The following is a 25277-nucleotide window of genomic DNA, read 5'->3' on the forward strand; positions in this document are numbered from 1 at the left end:
TCATTATTGTTCTCATTTCAAGATTTTTTTTAAAGTACAGAGAAAACAGGAACTTACCCTAGATAATGGAGTATGTAAGTATCAGAACTAAAATGCAAACTCACTTTCAAAGCCATACTAGGAAAGCAGAAGGAGACTTTGGAATTGTGTGTGATTCATCTGTGCGTTTCTTTTCCCTGATAGTACTTAGTACAATGGTTTAAACAACTGAACACTTTAAACTGTTGTTAAACTGAGTTTCATAATGATAGGTGTGTTCATCTGTTTGTGTCTGGGTATATATGAGGGAATGAAAAAGAAAGAATGAGACAGAAAGCAAGTAAGATCTATCTCTCCAGCAGGGAGAGAATGGATATTCAGGTTATTCATTCAATGTCCCCAAATACTGGCTTTGAAAAAAGTATTTCAGGAGCAGAATTTCACCGATTTCACATTACTCAACAGGAACAAAACCTTAGTTATTGTTTTTACATATGCATACATATATTTAAGCAGCATGTTTTATATAGTATTCTGCTTGAACTAATAAATTACCATCCACACAGCTAGACATAGACATTTAGGTATCTGTCATTGTGGTTGTGTGTGTGTGTATCTTTTGTTGTGACAAACTGTTGAAATGTTAAACTGTTCTGAAAGTATTCTTTCATTCTGTTTAGTCAGTTCATCTCTATGCTGTATTCTTTACCCATTCATTCAAAAACTGCTACTGATATTCTAAAGTAATAATTGAGAATATTACATTAACAATATAATGAAAGTGTTATCACTCAGTTGTATCCGATTCTTTGTGACTCCATGGACTGTCACCCACCAGGCTCCACTGTCGATGGGATTTTCAGGCAAGAATACTGGAGTGGATTGCTATTTCCTTCTCCAGGATCTTTCCAACCCAGGGATCAAACCCAGGTCTCCTGCATTGCAGGTAGATTCTTTACCATCTGAGCTATCAGGGAAGCCCCAATAATATAATAAATAAATAATATATGAATAAAATTCCTACCACAAAACTCAAATTATTTTAAAAAATCACTATTGATAGCCAAGTTACCACCCTTGCCCTTAGCTCTAACCACCTAATTATTATCTCCCTGATATAATCCTTCTAACTATGTTATAAACTGTGTAGACAGTCATGATTTATCTCTCCTCTACCACTGGTGCCATATTTTAAAATCCTCTAAGAATCAATAAAACCCCAGAGGTATCACCAACATATTTTTAAAGTATTGTAACTCTGGAGAAAGTGACTATGTGGAGCAAACATTTAAGAGGAGTTAAAGTCATCACGACTAGTGGTCTCCTTCTCTTCCTCCTGACATTCTGGAATACTTACTACCTGTATCACAGGCTCATGTGTTGGTACATTCAAGTCTTGTTTATTAATCATGATTTATGTTTTATGAATCTGCAAGGTTCACTAGACATTCAAGGCCAAACGCCCTGATATTGCAACATGATAGCACAAGGAAGAGAGAGAGCCTTTTTCTTAAAAAAAAAAAATCTGTGTGTGGCCAGCCTATGCTGTGTTGAGAGGAGAAGACAGCACTGAGAGGCAGTAGCAAGCCCCGAACTCCTGCCCTGACTTTGCCCCTTACTAACTGACAACCCACCTGACCTCCTGGGCCTCAGGAGAGGACACTGAGAGCAGCCTTTGCCTGTATTTTGAGATTCTGAGGACCAAATGAAATGATGGTGAAGGAACTTTGGTAAACTATAAATTACATATTGAGTTATGTTCCTGAAATGAAAACACTTTTAAGAAAATTCTCCCTTCCTTCTTTCCTATTTCATGAGCTTGTTTTTGCATTAATCCCAGGGATTCAGGATTTGTGAACGAAACGCTTTCTAACTATGAGGTTTAATGGATGTAGGCAATCAAAACAGATAGTTTTTTGCCAAATTTGAACATCCTGAGCAATACTTGCATTTCTTTCCAATGTCTCTCTCCCACTTCTGTTTCTTCAGTTCTTCTAAAGACTTAATGTTAATGTTTGCTCTTTGGACAAATCATAGATCCTGCATTTGGTCCATTAGAGTGTGGTTCAGATTTTAGAAACTAACAGATTGTGCCTAATGCTGACAGGTACACGTTCCTTTAAACTTAGATCGGTAGCTTGATTAAACCAAAAGGAAAAATGAATTGTTACCATTTTAAACAGTCTAAGTTAAAGGCCTTTGTTTCCAAGTGCTATTTAAAATCTTCCCAGATTTGAATGCTATTGGAATCAAATACTCAATTTAGGAAAGAAACCTGAGATACTCTAGGGATGTTTGTTTTTAAGTTACTATTGTTCCCTGGAACTGTTTGCTCATATTATGGTTGGCCTTGAAGAATCTCCATATAAATAGGAGATATCCATTATTTCAGATGAAATTAGTAATGAGAAATACCACCAAACTTCCTGAAAGCACAATCTATGCTTGTTATTTCTACTTGTTATCATCACATTGCTGAAAATAGCGAGAGCTGTCCTGCCTGCCTTTTGAGATACTTGTCTGAGGATCAAATGAATGGTTGATGAGAGAAATTGGGTGAACTCTCTAATTCACCTATTGAATTGTGTTAGTAAAGTGAAAACACCGCCTTGCCCATAAATAATCTTCCTGACCCTTAGCCTTATCAGAGTGTTCCATCTGTCCTCTTCATAGAAATTGATTACAAATGCTGCCTTTTTACCTTTATCTTTAACAATTATATTAAAAAATTTTAAGATTTAAAATATAACTAATGAAAGAAAAAGCAAGTGCTGCTTCTTTGAATCTCTTTTTTTGCCTAGCATTATTTTATTCTCTTCCAAGTGTCTATTCATGTAGATGGGTATAGACATTTAGATATCTGTCCATGTGTAAATATATATGTGTGTGTATGTATGTAGACCATTGTTATGGCAATTAGGACACTGTTCCCTCCCCATATTAAGGAAGTTTTCACGTATAATGTCTTCAAATATATTTTTTTCAGGCTCTTTCTCTTTCTGTTCTTCTGGGACCCCTATAATTTGAAGATTCAGTTCAGTTCAGTCGCTCAGTCGTGTCCGACTCTTTGCGACCCCATGAATCGCAGCACGCCAGGCCTCCCTGTCCATCACCAACTCCCGGAGTTCACTCAGACTCACGTCCGTCGAGTCAGTGATGCCATCCAGCCATCTCATCCTCTGTCATCCCCTTCTCCTCCTGCCCCCAATCCCTCCCAGCATCAGAGTCTTTTCCAATGAGTCAACTTTTCGAATGAGGTGGCCAAAGTACTGGAGTTTCAGCTTTAGCATCGTTCCTTCCAAAGAAATCCCAGGGCTTAGTGCATCTAATGTCCCAGAGGTCTCTGAGACTGTCCTCAGTTCTTTTCATTCTTTTGTTTTTATTCTACTTCTTGGCAGTTATTTCCACCATTCTATCTTCCAGCTCACTCATTTGATCTGCCTCAGTTATTCTGCTATTATTGATTCCTTCTAGTGTATTTTATGGAGAAGGAAATGGCAACCCACTCCAGTGTTCTTGCCTGGAGAACCCCAGGGATGGGGGAGCCTGGTGGGCTGCCGTCTCTGGGGTCGCACAAAGTCGGACACGACTGACGCGACTTAGCAGCAGCAGCAGCCCTCCTGGCTCTCCCAGTAATTAACAAGTGAATCATGTCTCCCAGGATGGAAACCATGGAAGTCTCTAGGTGATCTTATCAATCGAAAAATGTGAGGACTATTTCAGAGTTTCTCACCTTGCATAGACCTTAGAAACACCCAGAGCATTTTTAAAACTACTGATTACCAGGGCATAGTCCCACAGACTGATGGGTCTCAGTGGAGACACTGACATCAGTTTTTTAAAGCTGTCTTGGGAGCTAAGACCCACTGGGATATGCTGAAGCTTTACAACAGAGGAAGAGTCAGGCACTCATCACTGACTGGATGTAGGGACTGAAACGAGGTTTCAAGGTGAGAAATAATTCTGAGCAAGGTTATAACATTAGGTGCTAGGAGACTGGTGAGGCACTGTCAATGGAACGGGGAATTCAAGGGAAAAAACTGACATTTTGGAGGTGAGAGGTTGCCTGGTCTGGGTATATAAGTGCGAGGTACTAGCAGAGCATCCACATGGAAATGTCACTAATGAAGCTGGAGTGTGAGTCTGGAGCATGCTGAGTCTGTTCCAAAGATGAGTGGAGAGTTGTTTATAAAGAAGTGACCATGGAAGGTGCTGGGCAGATGAGGAGCTTGAGAGAGAGGGCAGAGGCTTTGTTTCCCAGTGCGGGTCTCCTCCCATATTAAAATAACCCGGGCTGCTGCTTAAAATGCAGATTTCCGAGTCATTTTCCTCCAGAAACTCTGATTCGCTAACCTGAGTTCGGTCCTGGGGATCTGAATATCTGGTGACTCCTACGGCAACAGCAGACTTTGAGTGCCACCGTTGTCATTGTTGTCCAGTCACTAACTGGTGTCCAGCTCTGCAGTCCCATGTAATGCAGCAGGAGAAAACACAAGTGCAAGGACACAAACTTGAAGAGCTTCTATGTTCGGAGGATGAGCATTAACACAGAGAAAGACAAATATAATATTGCATCATTTATATGTGTAATCTTAAAAAAAGTGATACAAATGGACTTATATGCAAAACAGAAATAGACTCACAGACATAGAAGGCAAACTGATGGTCACCATAAGGGAAGAAGGGGAGAAAGGGATAAAAATTAGGAGTCTGGGATTATAACAGATGCATACTACCATATATAAAAATAGATAAACAACAAGCTCTTACTGTATAGCACAGGGAACTATATTCCATATTTTGTAATAATCTAGAAGGGAAAAAAACTGAAAAGACTACCTATATACACATATGCATGCATGCTAAGTTGCTTCAGTCGTGTCTGACTCTTTGTGACCCTATGGACCATAGCCTGCCAGGTTCCTCTGACCATAGGCCAGAATACTAGAGTGGGTTGCCATGTCCTTCTCCAGGGTATCTTCTAGACCCAGGGACCGAACCCAGGTCTCTTATACCTCCTGCATTGGCAGGCAGGTTCTTTACCCCTAGTGCCATCTGGGAAGCCTAAATATATATATATGAATTCCAGAAAAATATCTATTTCTGCTTTATTGACTATGCCAAAGCCTTTGACTGTGTGGATCACAATAAACTGGAAAATTCTGAAAGGGATGGGAATACCAGACCACCTGACCTGCCTCTTGAGAAACCTGTATGCAGGTCAGGAAGCAACAGTTAGAACTGGACATGGAACAACAGACTGGTTCCAAATAGGAAAAGGAGTACGTCAAGGCTGTATATTGTCACCCTGCTTATTTAACTTATACACAGAGTACATCATGAGAAACGCTGGGCTGGAAGAAGCACAGCTGGAATCAAGATTGCTGGGAGAAATATCAATAACCTCAGATACGCAGATGACACCACCCTTATGACAGAAAGTGAAGAGGAACTAAAAAGCCTCCTGATGAAAGTGAAAGAGGAGAGTAAAAAAGTTGGCTTAAAGCTCAACGTTCAGAAAATGAAGATTATGGCATCTGGTCCCATTACTTCATAGGAAACAGATGAGAAACAGTGGAAACTGTCAGACTTTATTTTGGGGGGCTCCAAAATCACTGCAGATGGTGATTGCAGCCATGAAATTAAAAGATGCTTACTCCTTGGAAGGAAAGTTATGACCAACCTAGAGAGCATATTAAAAAAGCAGAGATATTACTTTGCCGACAAAGGTCCATCTAGTCAAGGTTATGGTTTTTCCAGTGGTCATGTATGGATGTGAGAGTTGGACTGTGAAGAAAGCTGAGCACTGAAGAATTGATGCTTTTGAACTGTGGTGTTGGAAAAGACTCTTGAGAGTCCCTTGGACTGCAAGGAGATCCATCCAGTCCATCCTAAAGGAGATCAGTCCTGGGTGTTCATTGGAAGGACTCATGCTGAAGCTGAAGCTCCAATACTTTGGCCACCTCATGCAAAGGGTTGACTCACTGGAAAAGACCCTGATGCTGGGAGGGATTGGGGGCAGGAGGAGAAGGGGACGACAGAGGATGAGATGGCTGGATGGCATCACTGACTCGATTGGACGTGAGTCTGGGTGAACTCCGGGAGTTGGTGATGGACAGGGGCCTGGCGTGCTGCAATTCATGGGGTCACAAAGAATCGGACACGACTAAGCCACTGAACTGAACTGGTATATATATGTATATAGGAGAAGGAAATGGCAACCCACTCCAATATTCTTGCCTGGAGAATCCCATTGACAGAGGAGCCTGGCAGGCTATAGTCCATGGGGTTGCAAGAGTTGGACATGACTTAGCGACTAAACCACCACAAATATATATATATATATATATATATATATATATATATATATATATGTATATACACACACACACACACATATAACTGAATCACTTGCTGGACTCCTGAAATTAACACAACACTGTAAATCAACTATATTTCAATTTAAAAGAGGGGTTTGCAAGAAGAGAGGGAAACAACCAGTCATAGTCGTGAGAGCAGAAAGAGTACAGACTGGGGACCAGAGGGCAACGGGAGAGCTTTGAATGAGAAATGGTGAACATCAGTTTTCTATGGCCAGCGCCTCAAGTGATGCACCCGTTTGTGTCCTTGTGCTTCTCTTGTTTTAGACTGGTTGCTCCTGGTCAACCCAAGCTCCAGACCAACCTACTTTTAACCAAAGTCATGTTTAAAACCTCAAATGTCAGAACCAGTGCAATGGTTGAGCCAAGTTGTGTGAAGTTTTCTATGTAAGAATGAGCAAATAACCTCTCATAGCCTCAGTTGCCTTGTAAAAGGGGAATAATCTTATCACCTGTTTAATGTGATTTTTAATAATTAGTATGATGTATATTAACACACTTTACATTGTGCCTAGAACTCATAAATAGTTTTACAAAAGGTCTGAACTATTTGTGTGCCCTAAAGGACTGTATGTGGCATATGAAAGTGCTCAAATACACTGCTGAGTCCAAATCTGATGCACGATGAAGAAGGAACATTCTTTAGCTATTTCTGATCTGGTAATGTAATGGCTAGCCAGCCATCTTGCAATAGTTATGCCAGACCTGAAGCAACTCTAGCACTGTAGCCAACTGTCTTTGGAAACAAGATCAAATGATCAATCCATCAGTAAATTATTGATTCAGCTCCCTGCTCTGCACAGGCGATAAGATTCTTGACCTTAAGAGTCAAGTCAGGTAGACTACATAAATGAATCTTTATAGACAGTGTTGTACAGAATATAACCTACAGGAAAGTTGGCTGCGGTAATTAAGGAATACTGCACAGAGTTGAAAATTGAACTTCAGTGGACGGAGGAACCTGGCAGGCTACAGTCCATGGGGTCACAAAGAGTCGGAGCACACACACACATACTCTGGTTGGGGGCTTGCCAGATGGTGCTGGTGGTAAAGTATCTGCCTGCCAATGCAGGAGACCCAAAAGATGCAGTTTCAGTCCTTGGATTGGGAGGATGCCCAGGAGAAGGAAATGGCAATCCACTCCAGTATTTTTGCCTTGGGAATTCCATGGACAGAGGAGCCTGGTGGGCTACAGTCCATGGGGTCGCAAAGAGTTGGACACAACTAAACACACACCATGCTCTGGCTGAAGAAACTATAGGGCCGTATAACTACAAATGGATATCCCTGTTGACCTGAAGAGTTCATGTATCAGGCCAGTGGCCTCAGCCCTTAAACCTTGAAATCTGATTTTTTTAGTCTCATGTAATAATGAAAACTGGAGCTTCCCAGGTGGTGCAGTGGTACAGAATCTGCCTGCCATGCACAAGACACAGGAGACACAGGATCGATCCCTGGGTCTGGAAGATCCCCTGCAGGAAAAAATGGAAACCCACTCCCGCATTCTTACCTGGAAAATCCCAAGCGCAGAGGAGCCTGGTGGGCTACAGTCCATAGGGTCACAAAGAGTCAGACACAGCTGAGCACACACACAATAATGAAAACAAAATGGACAGTTCATAAATACGTAGTTAATGAAGGGATGATTTGTGCCTGGATTTGACCAATTAGATATGCTTAATGTATTGGGGGAGAGAAGGTTTTTTAAGTGGCAATTTCTTGAGGCATATTATGATACTTTTTTCTCCAATGGGAAGAAAAACAGTTGGTAGATTGCCATAATCCTCGTTTTCAAGTTTTCTGAGTAGGCTTCAGCAAATGTTACCGCAGATGAATGCCAGAGGGTTAAATTCTAAGTATCTGGGCCTTTCGAACTGGCACAGGCATCTTATAAAAGAAAACTTACCGTGGTGGACTTAGTTACAGTGATGCTGCATTTCTGCCAGCAGAGGCAAGATTATGAGATTACATTGGACTGGGTTGCATCCTATTTGTATCTAACTCTTCAGTGACCCAGACTCTTGGCTCCTATATGCAGAAACCCAAAGTCATTAACTTTGTTTTAGGATACTTTTTTTCAAGTGGGAATATTTTGACACCTCAGAAATTTTATGTGTAAGTGATAGATGAACTATAATTATTCAGGTGAATTATAACTCAGAAGAGTGAAAAGAAATTCAGAAATAAGAACAGAGCCACTGAAACTATATTGGAAATCACAAAGAAGGAAAATAGTAGCAGAAAACTGGAAATACGTAGATCTTAAGAATGGGGAAGTGGGGAGGGGAGTGGGCGGGGAACTATTGCCATCAAGCCTGATGTTAGCCCTCACCAAATTTCTGAAACAAATTAATTCAGCATGTATAGAATGTATGCCTTCTAGATCTCATGTACTTTGTAAAAGTTGGAAAATGAAACAATAATTCCTAAAAGCCAAAATGAAATTGCTAAGTAGTCTGAAATGTCTTCTTTCAAATCATAAGGATCGTCATATTCACTTACCTCTGAAAATACTACCCAGCCGAGGGCCTGATGTTGGACCATGTTCCCTGCACAGTCGCTGTCCTGAGAGTCCCAATCAGAGGGTGGGCTCAGGCACCCCTCCCCTCTCGGTGCTCCCCCCAGTTTGTACACACACCTCTTTTCTCCAGACCAGCGTCCAGAGGGAAGAAATCACAGCCCACGTCTGACTGCACTGCTCTCGTCCCACCATTTTACAAAATGAAGCTACCAGAAACAAACTTAGATTCCTTCAGAGACTCAAATGACTGTTTGGGTCAAAGAAACATACATTCTCAAAACTAGTTTAGTTGGTTGTTACAGCGCCCAAACATCTGCTTCAAAACATCTGCTTTAAATAAACATTTGAAGAGGAATGTATCTACTGTAATGTATTGATTTTTTCCCCTTTTTATGGCAGTTAAGTCAGTAAAACTAAGAGGGATAGGATAATGTGAATCTTTATGGAAAAGTATCTTTAAGGACAAAAACATTTTTGTATTGTATAAAATGATATAAAGGTTTTTCCCTGTTAAATTGTATCCTATTATAGAAACAGAGATGAAAGAGACATTTCTATGAAATAATTTTAGAAACAGAGGGAAAAATTAAACCTTCCAACCAAATGGTATGCGGGTCTCGATGACTGGAACATAGTTGCCCAAAAATATGTCAGTTCAAATCTTCACAGGAAAGATTGAGTGCAGTTCTCACTATTTGTGTATTCATTTATATAAAAAAAGATCTCCTATAGTTTTTATGTATTTCATTTTTAAATTGCTAAAACCATCCCACATGGTAAAGAAATGAGAGGAAGAATTCAATAATTTCTTAAGTTGTGGTTTTTGACAATGAGATATGTCTCCTACCAGCATAGCAAATAGCTAATAGCCTATCATAAATTCATTTGTTTTAAGACAGACTCCCCTGATAACAGAGGTCAGTGGTTCCACAGATTAGTTCAGAATACGGTCTGAGGTTCTGAAAGTCCCTGCCCAGAAAAGAAAAACAATTCATGTGAAGTGAGCTATATTTCAGGAAATGTAACAGAAGGGCATTTATCCTAACAATAATTTAAACTAATGAAATAAATAAATAGAACAATTTTATTTTCTCCTTTTCATTTCCAAAGTCAAATGACTCAGAAACCATCAAGCTAAGAACTTGATCACAGAGCAGCAGTAAGAGTTGATAAGTCCCCAGTTTCAGGCTCTGTTCTAGATCTTAAAAAATGTACTATTCAAGTCATGACCGTGGACAGGATAGTTAAGGACATTTTGGCTGAAATCACAATTCCTGGCTAATTTTAGTCTGATCAGTTAAGCCACCTGTGAGCATCAACCAATCTGAGTCAGTTAATTCAATAAGCACTCTTTAATAGCACATGCATGCATGCTAAATAGCTTCAGTCATATCCAGCTCTTTACAACACTATGGACTGTAGCTTGCCAGGCTCCTCAGTCCACGGGATTCTCCAGGCAAGAATACTGGAGTGGGTTGCCTTGTGGGATTCCCTTCCTCCTAGGGATCTTCCTGACCCAGGAATCAAACCCTAGTCTCAAGTCTCTTGCATTGACTGGCGGGTTCTTTACCACAAGCACCACCTGGGGAGGCTGTCTTACACAAATCATGTCCTTCAGTATTACGTATAGAACTTTGGATAACTAATCAAATGCATGTGCATTGTATAGAATAGAAACATGAAATGTTGGCCTCCTACATTTCACCTTGATACTAACGGTTTGTCAGGGGAGATTTTTCCTAATTTTCTCCACCATATCCACCCACCCCCACCTCCACACCACCCCCACATGGCTGCATCACACCAGCCGCTCCTGTGTGAACTGCTTCAGTCGCCTCCTGTGTTTCTACCTTTGTCCCCAAAGTCTATTCCCCCTTCGAGAGGGTCCCATCAGAAGGACCCTTTTAAAACACAAAGCTGATCACGTCTGTTCCCTGCTCAGAGTCCCTACTGTGGCTTCCAGAGCCCTGCATGGCGGGGCCCTGCACTGCACTCCAGCCTCACCTGCTGTCTCCCTTCCCTTGGTCATTGTGCTCCAGTCACTCCAGCCTTCTGGCAGGTTCCAGACCACGCCAGGCACACTCCCTCCTCAGTGTTCTGTACACCTGTTCCCTTCACATAGGTCCCTGCATGGCTCAGCCCTCCACTGAAAGGCCCTCTCAGCAGAGAGGTCTGCCCAGCCATTGACTGTCTGACCTGTAATGATGGCCCATCTCCCTGACAACCACTGCCCGTGGTTCCCTCTCTACTCCCTTGTCTAGCTTTTGTATTAAAAAAATTTTAAGGTGAATTTTTTTTCAATTTTTATTTTATTTTGGGGTATAGTTGATCTACAACATTGTGTAAGTTTCAGGTTACAGCACAGTGGTTCAGTTATGCATATACATGTATCTATTCTTCTTCAGATTCTTTTCCCATATAGGTTATTACAGAACAGTGATAGAGTTCCCTGTGGCATACAGTAGATTCTTGTGGATTGTTTGTTTTATATGTAGTAGTACTAATTTATCCCTCCCCCTACCTTTACCTTTCAGTAACCATGTTTGTTTCCTATGTCTGTGAGTCTGTTTCTGGTTTGAATAGTATGGAAGTTCCTTAAAAAACTGAAAATAGAGCTACCATATGATCCTGCAATTCCACTTCTGGGCGTATACCCCAAGAAAACCATAATTCAAAAAGATACCTGCATCCCTATGTTCACAGCAGCAGTATTTACAGTAGCCAAGACATAGAAGCAACCTGACTGTCCACTGACAGACGAATGGATAGAGAGGTTTCTACATCGCTCATACATAGTATAGCTTATACATCGTATAGTAGTATACACAGTATAGTAGAGCATATACATAGTATAAGCTATTAGGTGATTTACTGTAAAATATGTAATTTATTATATTTCTTCTTTTGCCTGCTTTTTGATGAGAGACTTACAGAAATTTTTTGCAAAACGTGACAAAACAAGGTTCTCTAGATTGCTTTTGGCATTTATGGTCTAAACATAATTGTATTGCATTTTTAACAGCTAAATGAATTCCATAAGAAGAGAACTATACTTACTCTCTACCCTCTCTGCTTGAAACCCACAGACGTCTTGCTGGAAACGCTCTGACGTACATTCCCAAGGGAGCATTTGCTGGCCTTTACAGTCTTAAAGTTCTGTAAGTAAACCAAGTATTCTTTGTTATAGTTCTGACTTTAGTGTCAAGTGGATGCTAATTAATCTGTAAAGACCGAGTTCCTCTAATAAACCATTTAGAGCCATGGGATAATTTATCTAAATTCTAGTCTGTCTTCATTGATATCATAGAACCATGTATCTGGCTGGGTTCATGTGTGAAAAAAACCTCATCTCTCCTTTTCTTACCTTAATATCAAAAACGTATTTGCCCCTAAATAACCAGCTTATCAACTCCAACTTGTGAAAGAGTATTTCCCTTTCTTTTTTGTGCTATGAAGTTGGGGAGAGTTTCTTGAGTCATTCTGATTCAAGTGAATAAATTACTATTATGCTTCCAATCCCAAAGAAAGGCAATGCCAAAGAATGCTCAAACTACCACACAATTGCATTCATCTCACATGCTAGTAAAGTAATGCTCAAAATTCTCCAAGCCAGGCTTCAGCAATACATGAACCATGAACTTCCAGATGTTCAAGCTGGTTTTAGAAAAGGCAGAGGAACCAGAGATCAAATTGCCAACATCCGCTGGATCATGGAAAAAGCAAGAGAGTTCCAGAAAAACATCTATTTCTGCTTTATTGATTATGCCAAAGCCTTTGACTGTGTGGATCACAATAAACTGTGGACAATTCTGAAAGAGATGGAAATACCAGACCACCTGACCTGCCTCTTGAGAAACCTGTATGCAGGTCAGGAAGCAACAGTTAGAACTGGACATGGAACAACAGACTGGTTCCAAATAGGAAAAGGAGTACGTCAAGGCTGTATATTGTCACCCTACTTATTTAACTTATATGCAGAGTACATCATGAGAAATGCTGGGCTGGAAGAAGCACAAGCTGGAATCAAGATTTCTGGGAGAAATATCAATAACCTCAGATATGCAGATGACACCAGCCTTATGGCAGAAAGTGAAGAGGAACTAAAAAGCCTCTTAATGAAAGTGAAAGAGAGTGAAAAAGTTGGATTAAAGCTCAACATAAGATCATGGCATCTGGTCCCATCACTTCACGGCAAATAGATGGGGAAACTGTGGAAACAGTGTCAGACGTTATTTTGGGGGGCTCCAAAATCACTGCAGATGGTGACTGCAGCCATGAAATTAAAAGACGCTTACTCCTTGGAAGGAAAGTTATGACCAACCTAGACAGCATATTCAAAAGCAGAGACATTACTTTGCCAACAAAGGTTCGTCTAGTCAAGGCTATGGTTTTTGCAGTGGTCATGTATGGATGTGAGATTTGGACTGTGAAGAAAGCTGAGCACCGAAGAAATGATGCTTTTGAACTGTGGTGTTGGAGAAGACTCTTGAGAGTCCCTTGGACTGCAAGATCCAACCAGTCCATTCTGAAGATCAGTCCTGGGTGTTCTTTGGAAGGACTGATGCTAAAGCTGAAACTCCAATACTTTGACTACCTCATGTGAAGAGTTGACTCATTGAAAAAGACTCTGATGCTGGGAAAGATTGGGGGCAGGAGGATAAGGGGACGACAGAGGATGAGATGGCTGGATGGCATCACTGACTCGATGGACGTGAGTCTGGGTGAACTCCGGGAGTTGGTGAGGGACAGGGAGGCCTGGAGTGCTGCGATTCATGGGGTCTCAAAGAGTCGGACACGACTGAGCGACTGAACTGAACTGAACTGATGCTGACATAATGAGATTACAGCCTCAAACCATTTGCAGAATTTGTTTCCTTATAATCACTGAATAAAGATCAGCTAAAAAATCTAGTTTATGTTCCACTTGTGAATAGATGTAGAAAAATCTAGTGTGTAGTAGTAAGGTATAGTAAATGCATAGTAAAAATGAGTAGCTTTTTAATTGAAAAATGTTAATTCATTGAGACTTGTAAGAAATGGGCTTTCTTACTGCCTAATGTCCAACTTCCTAATTTTCTATGAGAAAAATCTTTATTATTGGTACCTTCTTCTTCTAGTAACCATTGTTTAATTTTTCAGTTTATTCTGTGTAGGAAAAAAGGGAATGTTTTAGAGGAAATAGATAACACAAGTTGAAAGCTCTACCAAGAAAGTTTTATTTCAGAGAAAATAACCTGATTTTATTTCCTTTCTTTTAGATAAATGTTATGAATGCTAAAGAAGCATTTGGTATATTTCTGCTTAATGGAAACTGCATTCACTGACCTGAGGGATACACAGGCTATTTTAAAAAGCAATTTTGTTTACATTTAATATCTTGTTAAAAGTTAAATTTAAAAGTAGAACTGTTATTCAGTCTTGATCTACTTAGGTGATTGGGTTTGGTCTTCCTACCCTTGAATTATTTTTACTATTGTGTAGGAAGATTTTTAAGTTGTCATACAGCCAATCCTAATGTTAATTCATCATAAGGTAAAATTTAGGGCTGTAGCACTGATTCTAATGGGCCTATATTTCCATGAATCCACCAAAATATTTGGAACCATTCAAAATGCATTAGATACATCAAGTTTAGATAAAACTAAGATGTTTTTCCTATATTGAGCTAGGTACCACTAAGTATTTTGATGACTTGTTAAATTATATTGGAATCAATTATTTTAATCACTTAACAGAATACATATTGGATACACTGAACTAGAGAGTGTGTGTGTGTGTGTGTGTGTGTACATGCTCACACACATATCACTCAAAGTGTCATTGAACAAATTATTGCTGGAAATACAAAGATCAGTAAGTATGGCCATGCCCTCAAAGAGCTTACAATCTCGTGGTAGATTGTGGGATGGAGATAGTGTGACCAAGACAGACAAACAGATCGCTCTGGTTCTATGGAACTTCGAGGAAAGGACTCTATCTAGTTTGATGGTTCAGATGCTACTTCCTCGAAGAGATGTTTCTCCAAAGAGATGACCTGGGACCCAGACCTTGAAGCACAGCTAGGGACTAGCCAACCACATTAGGTGGCCGATGGAGGGGGTAATATGCACAGAGACACAGAGGCAGGAGGAACCGAGGACAGCCAGCCCTAAGCAAGTGGTGCTTGAGCATCCAGGACAAAGTGGGAAGGAAATGAAGAAGAGAAAGGGTCCTGGTCACAGGGATCCTGTATGTCATGTCAGAAAAGCCTGGACAGTTTTATGTTCTGAGCAAGATAAGAAGTCCAAAAAGAGATGTAAGCCAAGGACTGACACTTCAGACTTTGCACTACAGCTGGGCCACTGTCAATGTGATGGTGATTCAAAAGGAGCAAGACCCGTACCAGGAATTGTATTCGCTCTTCCCTTTATTTTACTCACTTAAAGACAACAAGCAAACTCAGTTGTTAAATATTTGGAAAGGATTGGATTAGCCAAAAAATTCATTTGGATTTTCCCATAAGATGTAATGAAGAAACCCAAACAAACATTTTGGCCAACCCAATATTCAGTGTTAGAGCAATGGTTCTCAACCATGGTCATCACACCTGCCACAGAATGTTTTGGAAATTTGGGGAGGCATCTTCAGTTTTCCGGATGACTCGCTTGTAGTCAGTTGTCCTACGATGTGCCGCTCAGCCCAGCATAAAGAATCCCTCTGCATTCCTTTTGACTTCTGACCGTCCCTCCACACCAGACATCAGTCAGTAACACTTCCATGGGCTTCCTGGTGGCTCAGTGGTAAAGAATCTGCCTGCCGGCGGAGGAGACACGGGTTCAGTCCCTGGTCTGGGAGGATCCCACGTGCGTGGAGCAGCTAAGCCTGTGTGCCAGAACTACTGAGTCTGTGCCCTACTGAGCCCACATGCTGTGACTGGAGAGCAGCCCCCACTCCACAACTAGAGAAAGGCCCTCGAGGCAGAAATAAATTAAACAAACAATAGCAACAGAAAAAACTGTCATATGTAATAATACTGAGAGGTTTTACCAAAAGTTCTGCATAAGTGTAATAATCTGTACTTGAAAAATTAAATGAAATATAGTCTCTCAAAAATCATTGAATAATTAACACATCATAATATTTATGTATAATTAATGTATAATAATTTGTACATCCTGTGATTTCTACCCACATATGTGTTTGAAAATTATATTAGTGCAATAGAATTACCTCAGAAATCACAAAACAAATTAAAGATATATAACCGTGAAGTTGTAAAACATCTTCTTAAAAATATCATTAAATTTGCAGAGAAATGTGAAACACAGGGTTCTCATTGAATTTCATTAACAAAGTTTGCTTTATAAGTATTTCACATTATGGCCTTTTAAAATGTTGGGAGCACAAGCATACAAAATGTATGCTTGATGACTATATAATGGTTTATTTTAGGGTGGCCTGTTGCATATTTAATCTTACTCTTCCACTATCCAGGAGGGTCTACCACCCAGCTTCTATGAAGGCAGTATCATGACTGTTTCTTTTTTCCTATTTGGCCTCAATTTCCTGTTGTCTGTGGTGGGATTTGGCCTCTAGGGCCTCTTGAAGTACTGAAAAGCAGATGCTCACCTCAGATGTGATGGAACTTTGAGATAGGGTGGGTGTTCTCTGTGGTAGTTCAGTCCTATCTTGTAAAAGAGAGAGGATTATTTTGATATCACTCTTGTCAATAAGAAGCATTCATTGGTGAGAATCTCCATGCTCATTTGTGAGAGTGTAATATGTCTTGGCATGTTATCTTTATTTTAATAAAAGTTATTTCCTTCTTTCCCATAAAATATAAAGCAAGCATATTCTGTTGTGTCTTAACTGTAAATTTTAGTCTAGTATCCATTTAGACCTCTACTCTCATTTCCCTGTTTTTGGACAGAATAACTTCTGATCATGTATTTTTCTCATATCCAGCCATCTTCATTAAAAACAGAGGCAAGCATCTGACTCTTTCATAGACAGACCTTCGAAGATAGTCACATCTGAGCATCACATATATAATGATACATATATTCCCTTATTATAAATTACTTTTATTTCTCCTTTATAATGCAGTTAAAGCAGTATATTATGTTGAGTCTTTTCCTTTAAAATGATGTGTGTAGATAGCTCTATTTTTATGAACTTTATCTTAACACAACAGATGAAGCATTACAAAATACTTGGTTTTAAAGGGAAAATTGGGTTCAATAAGGTTGCAAACCACAGTGCTAGAGGTAAAATGCTGAGCAAGGCAGGCCTGGTGCTACCATTAAGGAAACTGACTCAAATGTTTTATAAAGCCCAAAAGTCACTGGAAGAAAGAAATAATTGATTATACTGTAGCATGGTGAGAAAGGTAATATACAAGTAATATTCATCTTGGGCCCTGACCAATATAAGGAAGGTAAAAAGAAGGGCAGCTGGTAAAAGGAGGAGAAAGATAGTAGTAATTCAGTCCTAGAAGATGGGAAATGAAGACCCCAACAATCCTTCTTGGTGAGAGCTGTTTTATATCAGAAATCTTGTTATTGTGAGCCTTGGAAGATCATTAAAATTTGAGATGACTATTTGGGCTCCAAAATCACTGCAGATGGTGACTGCAGCCATGAAATTAAAAGATGATTATTCCTTGGAAGGAAAGTTATGACCAACCTAGACAGCATATTCAAAAGCAGAGACATTACTTTGCCAAAAAAGGTCCATCTAGTCAAGGCTATGGTTTTTCCTGTGGTCATGTATGGATGTGAGAGTTGGACTGTAAAGAAGGCTGAGTGCCGAAGAATTGATGCTTTTGAACCGTGGTGTTGGAGAAGACTCTTGAGAGTCCCTTGGACTGCAAGGAGATCCAACCAGTCCATTCTGAAGGAGATCAGCCCTGGGATTTCTTTGGAAGGAACGATGCTAAAGCTGAAACTCCAATACTTTGGCCACCTCATGTGAAGAGTTGACTCATTGGAAAAGACTCTGATGCTGGGAGGGATTGGGGGCAGGAAGAGAAGGGGACGACAGAGGATAAGATGGCTGGATGGCATCACTGACTCGATGGACATGAGTCTGAGTGAACTCCGAGTGTTGGTGATGGACAGGGAGGCCTGGCGTGCTGCGATTCATGGGGTCGCAAAGAGTCAGACACAACTGAGCGACTGAACTGAACTGAACTGATTCCTGTAAATATAGGTCTTCATAAAAATTAATTATTGGTTTGGTATTGCAAAATTCCCAGTCACGTGGAATTCTGAACCAGCTTCCCCTCAACAAAGGTTCATTCTCTTGTGTAAGCCATTCAGTCAAGCAATGGCTTGTCCTCCTTTGCCACCAGCCCCAGAACCAAAGCCACATGGAGGGAATGGATAGAACTAGCCATAGGAGTGTCACAATTAGCCAGAGTTCTCTCATTCCAGAAAAAGAGCCTGGAAACTACTTGATGTCTAATCATGGGGCAAGTAGGCAGAGAGAATACCTGAGGATCAAGCCAGTATTACAGAGTACCCTTTCAACATATAATTCCATCTCTCCTACTTCACTGTACCTGTACCTGATCTTATTTAGTGCTATTGGCAAAAAAAAATAAAAAAAGATAATTTATTGTTAAAGTAGTTTGGGGACGCTATTATGTAACTGTGAATATTTTAAAACTCCTAGGGGAAAGAAATTAAGAAAATATGAAGTCATCCTTTGTCTCTAGAGAAAGTGTTTCATTTTCTTTTCTTACCCATATGTGAATGATAAAAATGAAGTTGTAAGTACCTAAGCTCTTACTCAGTTCATGGTAAATTCTGCTTATATTGACTGCACTGAATAAAGGATTATTTATAAAAGAAATCAGCAGCTGTGTTGTGAATGCACTCTGTTTTAATTGCACTCCATAGTGCTATAAACCCTTTGTTTTGTCTCCCACTGGAATATCTTAAAAACAGAATTTTCTAATTAGCTCACTGGAGACTTGTAAGTCTATAATGAAGATAATTTATTTTTGTTTTGTCATTTGAAAGTAATTAAAAGTTATTTATTTAGGGAGAGATCAGAACTTAAGTGATTTTTTTTAATTGTATTTTTGGTGTTTTACTGATAGATATGGTAGAAAATTAAATTGCAGGGAGGTAGCTCAGGGTATGGAGAAGGAAATGGCAACCCACTCCAGTACTCTTGCCTGGAAAATCCCGTGGATGGAGGAGCCTGGTAGGCTGCAGTCCATGGGGTCGCTAAGAGTCAGACACGACTGAGCGACTTAGCAGCAGCAGCAGCAACTCAGGGTAGCTTTAAAAGTCATCATAGTAAAGTTTAAGTTCCATTTTCTGAAGTCAAATATATAAAACTACCAAGAAAGTTTGCAACTATTCAGTGAAGAAAAGCTATTTAAATACTCTAATTTTCCAATATTTTAGAAAGACAACATTATAAAAGTTTCAGTATTTGGTTAGCAAAGCATAGGAGGACAATTCAATACATACTTTGAGCCAGTAACATTTTACCTACAAAGCTTAGACATCATTTAATTCTATTATCTATATCTTATCATTTAAATTTAGCACACAATTAATGAGGCATTTAGAAAACATTTTTGTCAAGTTAACATTACATCATATATTAAAACTGCTTGGAAAGGTATAAAATAACGTAGAAATGTAAACTTTTAATATTTAGGTAAATTATGCAAAGTACAGCATTTGAGCTACAATTTTCCCAATTCTCTAACCAGTAATGAAAGTGTGAGGTCTCTCCAAATCTTGACCTTGTTCTTAAAGAACTAATATATTTTGAGACTTTTGATTTATGAAATGTTAATTGAATACAAGATTAAAATAATGAAATTACTTGTTTAAAACTACTGGATTAAAAAAAAAAAAACTATTGGATTACAAGTGACAGAATTATATTTCTTAGAAAACTGAATCTCAGTCCCAGTGAGAAAAGCATAAATTTTATGATCTCCAAATAGCTCAGATGGTAAAGAATCTGCCTGCAATGCAGGAGACCTGAGTTCAATCCCTGGGTTGGGAAGAACCCCTGGAGGAGGGCATGACAACCCACTCTGGTATTCTTGCCTGGAGAATTCCCATGGACAGAGGAGTCTGGCAGGCTACAGTCCATGGGGTCTCAAAGAGTCTGACAAGACTGAGTGACTAAACACGGCAAATGTTTTTCACCTCTTATTCGATATGAGCTTACATGCATATATGAAAAAGCGAGTGTTAGTTGCTCAGTTGTGTCTGACTCTGCAATCTCATGGACTGTAGCCCACCAAGTTCCTCTGTCCATGGAATTTTCCAGGTAAGGTTACTGGAGTGGGTTGCCATTCCCTTCTCCAGGGGGTCTTCCTGACCCAGGGAATGAACCCAGGTCTCCTGCATTGCAGGCAGATTCTTTATCATGCAAGCCACCAGGGAAGCCCTAGCATATATGAAAGTATAATAAATGCCTTCATATTTTAACCTTCAAACACCTTATCAATCAGATGATATCATTCTATTCCCATTGTACAGATTAAAAAACAAACAAACAAACAAACACCAAGAATCAAGAAGGTTAAATGGTTTGTTTGCCAAGACTCAGAACTAGACCTCATCTCCAAGCTCAAGACAGCCTCAAGTTCAGGTGAACATATTCTTAGAAATACTTAGCAGAGTATAGGGTGGTTCTTTGTGTGCAGCGCCTTGCCTCACAGCACCAATGTCATCTGGGAGTTTGTTGGAAATGAAAATTCCCTGGCCCCCACCCAAAGCTACTGAACTAGGAACTTTTAGGGTGGGGCCCAGCAAACTGTACTAACAAGTCTTCAGTGAATTCTGATGACCCCTAAATTTGAGAACCACAGGCATAGAAGTTTTTTTATTGGTCAATTTTCTCATTAATTAAAACATTATATCCAGTACAGCCTCACTATATCGTTAGTTTGGAGAAGAGGTTTAACAAGTCACACAAAAAGGGCCAACCTTTACTGAATGTTTACCAGGCAGCAGGTATTGTTCTATGTACTTTCAGTTATTAGATCATCACAATAAGCCCTGGGGGGTGGGTATTATTACTGATCACTGAGATGTGGAGAGATTGAATGATTTCCCTGAGGCCATGGGGCTACTGGCAGGGAAGAGGTAGTCAAATCCAAGAACCCAGGCTCTTAATCATACTGTATAAGGCATACAACCTGAAAATGTGTACATTTATTCCTCAAGAGAATGCTGCAAGAGGCAGTGGGAAGTATATCAGTCTTTGGAGTCAGAGTACCTGCAAAATTAGTGTTATAAACATTTCTGAATCAGGTAACAGGGTAATGCATCTAATGAAAATTTTTCCATACTGTTTCCCGCTAGCAATGATGTATTTCACTTCCTTGTTGCCAGGTGTTTCCATTCTGTAGCCCCCATGTTCTGAAAAGAACTATTGCAATAGTTCACAAAAGCGTTTATATCAAAATATGACATGTAAGAAGGAGGAATATCTTTAATAGTCTCCTACTGTTATCCTTCCCTGGTAGCTCAGCTGGTAAAGAATCCGCCTGCAGTGCAGGAGAACCAGTTTGATTCCTGGATTGGGACATTCCCCTGGAGAAGGGATAGGCTACCCGCTCCAGTATTCTCAGCCTTCCCTGGTGACTCAGATGGTAAAGAATCTGCCAGCAATGAGGGAGACCTAAGTTCAGTCCCTGGGTTGGGAAGATCCCCTGGAGGAGGGCATGGCAACCCACTCCAGTACTCCTGCCTGGAGAATCCCCATGGACAGAGGAGCCTGGCAGGCTTCAGACCATGAGGCCACAAACAGTCAGACATGACTGAGCAGCACAGCACACTATTATCCTTACTTCTATCTTGTCTAATCCATTTGTCACCATGGTGATCCATTAGAAACATGAATAAGATCACATCATTTCCACTCACGTAAACCCTTCAAGGAGAGTTTCTCACCACCTTAAAATAAGCCCTGCGACTCCTTCCCGAGACGGCCTTAGCTTGGCCTCTGTCTCTCGTGCTCACTTATCCCTCCTTGTCACACCGATCCTTGCTGCTCCTAAAGTCAAGCAAGCTCCAGCCTCAGGGCCTTTGCACTTGCTCTTCTCGCTTCCTCAGTAACTTCCCAGATGTTCAAATGTTTTGCTCCCTGACACCATTCTGGTATCTCCTGAAAAACCACCTCCTCAGAGAGATCTTCTCTTGCCACTTTTCAAATTAAACCCTCACCTCCTTATTACCATCTATGCCAAATCCATGGTGCTCACTTTGGCAGCACATATACTAAAATTGGCCCAATACAGAGAAGATTAGCATGGCCGGTGCACAAGGATGATACCTAATCCATGTTTTCTTCTCTGTGTGTGGTACCTGTCACTTGCCTCAAGTTGTATTCTCGTTTGTTAATTTTTAATTATCTGTCTCTCCACATAGGACTTTAAGCTCCCCACAGGCCAAGGTTTTGTCTGATGCTTTGCTGTTTCCCTGACACCTAGAACAGTACCTGACATTGTTATGCTGGATATTGTCAATTATTGCTGCTGCTGCTGCTAAGTCACGTCAGTCGTGTCCGACTCTTTGCAATCCCATAGACGGCAGCCCACAGGCTCCCCCGTCCCTGGGATTCTCAAGGCAAGAACACTGGAGTGGGTTGCCATTTCCTTCTCCAATGCATGAAAGTGAAAAGAGAAAGTGAAGTCGCTTAGTCGTGTCCGACTCCTAGTCCCATGGACTGCAGCCTACCAGGCTCCTCCACCCATGGGATTTTCCAGGCAAGAGTGCTGGAGTGGGGTGCCATTGCCTTCTCCTAATTATTGCTAACTGTCATTAATGTTTTTCTCCATTTGTTTTGATGTGCAGTATGCTGCAGAACAATCACCTAAGACAGGTGCCCACAGAGGCGCTACAGAACCTGCGAAGCCTTCAGTCCCTGTAAGTATAGTTGAAATTCCAGCATGTTCTCTGGGTCAGTTTGGGAAGGAGCACTGAAATGTCCAATTGACCATTTTAGTAAATTCCTTGGCTAGGGGCTGTGCTTAAATAAGCTGCAAGTGAGGGTTTCCATTAGAGCAACAATGAAATTGTTCTTTGCACCCTCATTAAACAATATATATGGAAAACACCCATGTTGGAGTTTGGGGTTTCAGGGCAGAGACTTAATCAGAAGACCTGAAATGAAAAGCCTCTTGGATATGTTGGTATCAGGGCTTCCCAGGTGGCTCAGTGGTAAAGAATCCACCTGCCAGTGCAGGAGACACAAGAGACGCAGGTTTGATCCCTGGGTCAGGAAGATCTCCTGCAGGAAGAAATGTCAACCCACTCCAGTATTCTTGCCTGGAAAACCCCATGGACAGAGGAGCCTGGCAGGCTCAGTCCGTAGGATGGCAGAGTCAGACACGACTGAGTGACTGAACACACACACATATGTTGGTATCACCCCTCTCTACAATATTTTAGTTTCTGAATTCAAATCAGGAATGATACTTTCTCCTTTTATTTAGAAAAATGAGAGTCAAAATCTAGACCTCTTGGCATCATCAGTTTATTCTGTGTTTAGATTATCAGAGCTGCCCTGTAATGCAATTTTGCTGAGTCAAATAAATGCTTAATTTTTTTAAAGTTTATTTTTAATTGATTGATTGCTTTACAACATTGGTTTGATTTCTGTCACACATCTAACCACAGGTGTACTTTTGTCCCCTCACTCTTGAATCTCCATCCTTAATTTTTCAAGTTCTATAGGTGCATCAGGGGACCTCAATTCATGAAGCTATGATCTAATGGTATGTCTTAACGTCATACCGGGCAGGTCTACAAACCAGCGCGTACTCACCACCCCACACAGGGAGACAGACTAATTCAGAGAGTCCCACAGAAAACCACACACACCCCAGATTCACACACCACACACAGGCACTCTAACCCCCACCGCAGTGGTGCTGGCGGTCCTTACTGGGAATCCACAAGTTTTCCATCAGGAGTTTCCACCCTCCTCTGATTTAAACCCTCTGAATGAATGAAAATTGGTTATTCCTCACAGATAGAACTTTCTTACCAGCTAGATGCTTTGGAGCTTGAGTTATAAGCAGTTGATTACAGTGACTGTTGGACAACACTGTCCCAGGAGGACTTGACCAGTCAATCTCCATCTCATCAGAATGTATGTGTTTACAGCATATTGCCTGATTTCCAATATCCACATGTGTAATATATGCTTTCATCTTGCTTACACTGAAGGTCCTCATCTGTCAAACAGAATACTGATTTCTGGTCTAGAAGGATGAGGGAAATAAATATATAAAAAAAAGACAAATAAATATTGCAGACTTGAGTTGAACATCGTGGTAAAGAATCCATTGGTTAATAATTACACATAGTTTGCTTAATGCCTTTTACCAAGGTGACTCAAGAGAAGCAGGAACATGAGATGACACTCTGTTCCTTTGATCTCTTTTTTTTAATGAAAGTAAATCTGCGCTGGAGACCATTTTAAGCTTTTGATTCCAGTCGAACAAAGTGACTTCCTAGGTTTTCACCAGGCTAGAGATAAACAAGCCCACAAGAGCCCCTTTGTGGCTGGGGATGGGTCGACTGCGTTTTCAGGAGCTCTGTAGTGGCATCACGGCATCACCCCTCTTTTGTTGCACAAGCCTCTTCCTGAAGGAAAGAAGCAGCCAGAGCAGCAGAGCACTGGAGCTGGGTTGTCTGTGTCAGGGCACAGGGTCTAGTGGTGAATTGAAAAGCGAGATCATAGCAGAGGCCAACAGGAACTTTAAACAGCTGTGAGGCAGGCGGAAGATGGAAGGATAAGGGTTTGTAACCAAAAGCCACCATCAGCTGAAAGAAGACCACAAACAGAACACACACCGAAGTGAACTCTTTGAGAAAGTGAGAACCATGAATCTTTTGTTCACTCGAACTGCGCGGTGCCTCTCTGATCAAGGTGTTCAGATTTGGTTTCTTACCATCTAGCCGTTTACTGGTCACAGGCGTCTCTTGCACTTGGTGTCCGGTTCACAAAAACAATGGCGTTTGAAACCTTGTAAGTGTGTGTTCCCTGTGAGAAAGCCGAGGGTTAACTTTCTAGTGGGATGCTCCACATTCAAACTGAGGCATGGAGATGGATGGTGGGTCCCCTGTGCGCCTGGATTGTATCGCTGGTTATGTGCTGTTTGTCCCGGGTCCCTTTGCCCAGCACACAACAGACCATGGAGGTGTTGGGTGTTGGCAGTGTGTGCCGCTATGACACTTGTCTCACAGTTTTTGTAATACTTTGATACAAGCATTAAGATTGGACAGAAGAGCATTATAAACTTTAACCACCAGCCACACAGACACAATACTGAACCAACCAAAGGCATCCTTTACCCAGTTTGGAGATTTGGGCTACTGTGAGCTGTTTTAAAGTTTTACTCTTATCCCAGATGCAAGATGTTCTTT

General features: G+C 40.7%; 1 protein-coding gene and 1 non-coding gene across 2 annotated transcripts in view; both read left to right on the plus strand.

Moving 5' to 3' along the window:
- Window positions 1-25277, plus strand: part of LGR5 (leucine rich repeat containing G protein-coupled receptor 5) — a 127181-nt gene that overhangs the window by 58056 nt on the left and 43848 nt on the right. Inside the window, exons 3-4 of the mRNA XM_019959765.2 lie at window positions 11967-12038; window positions 22698-22769. Of these exons, the coding sequence (XP_019815324.2) occupies window positions 11967-12038; window positions 22698-22769 (144 nt within the window). The remainder of the gene's footprint in view (window positions 1-11966; window positions 12039-22697; window positions 22770-25277) is intronic.
- LOC139183326 (U6 spliceosomal RNA) lies at window positions 22098-22203 on the plus strand. The gene has a single exon (XR_011566926.1). It is a non-coding gene; the product is annotated as a U6 spliceosomal RNA (small nuclear RNA).

The sequence above is a fragment of the Bos indicus genome, chromosome 5 (assembly GCF_029378745.1).
Source record: "Bos indicus isolate NIAB-ARS_2022 breed Sahiwal x Tharparkar chromosome 5, NIAB-ARS_B.indTharparkar_mat_pri_1.0, whole genome shotgun sequence".
NCBI lineage: Eukaryota > Metazoa > Chordata > Mammalia > Artiodactyla > Bovidae > Bos > Bos indicus.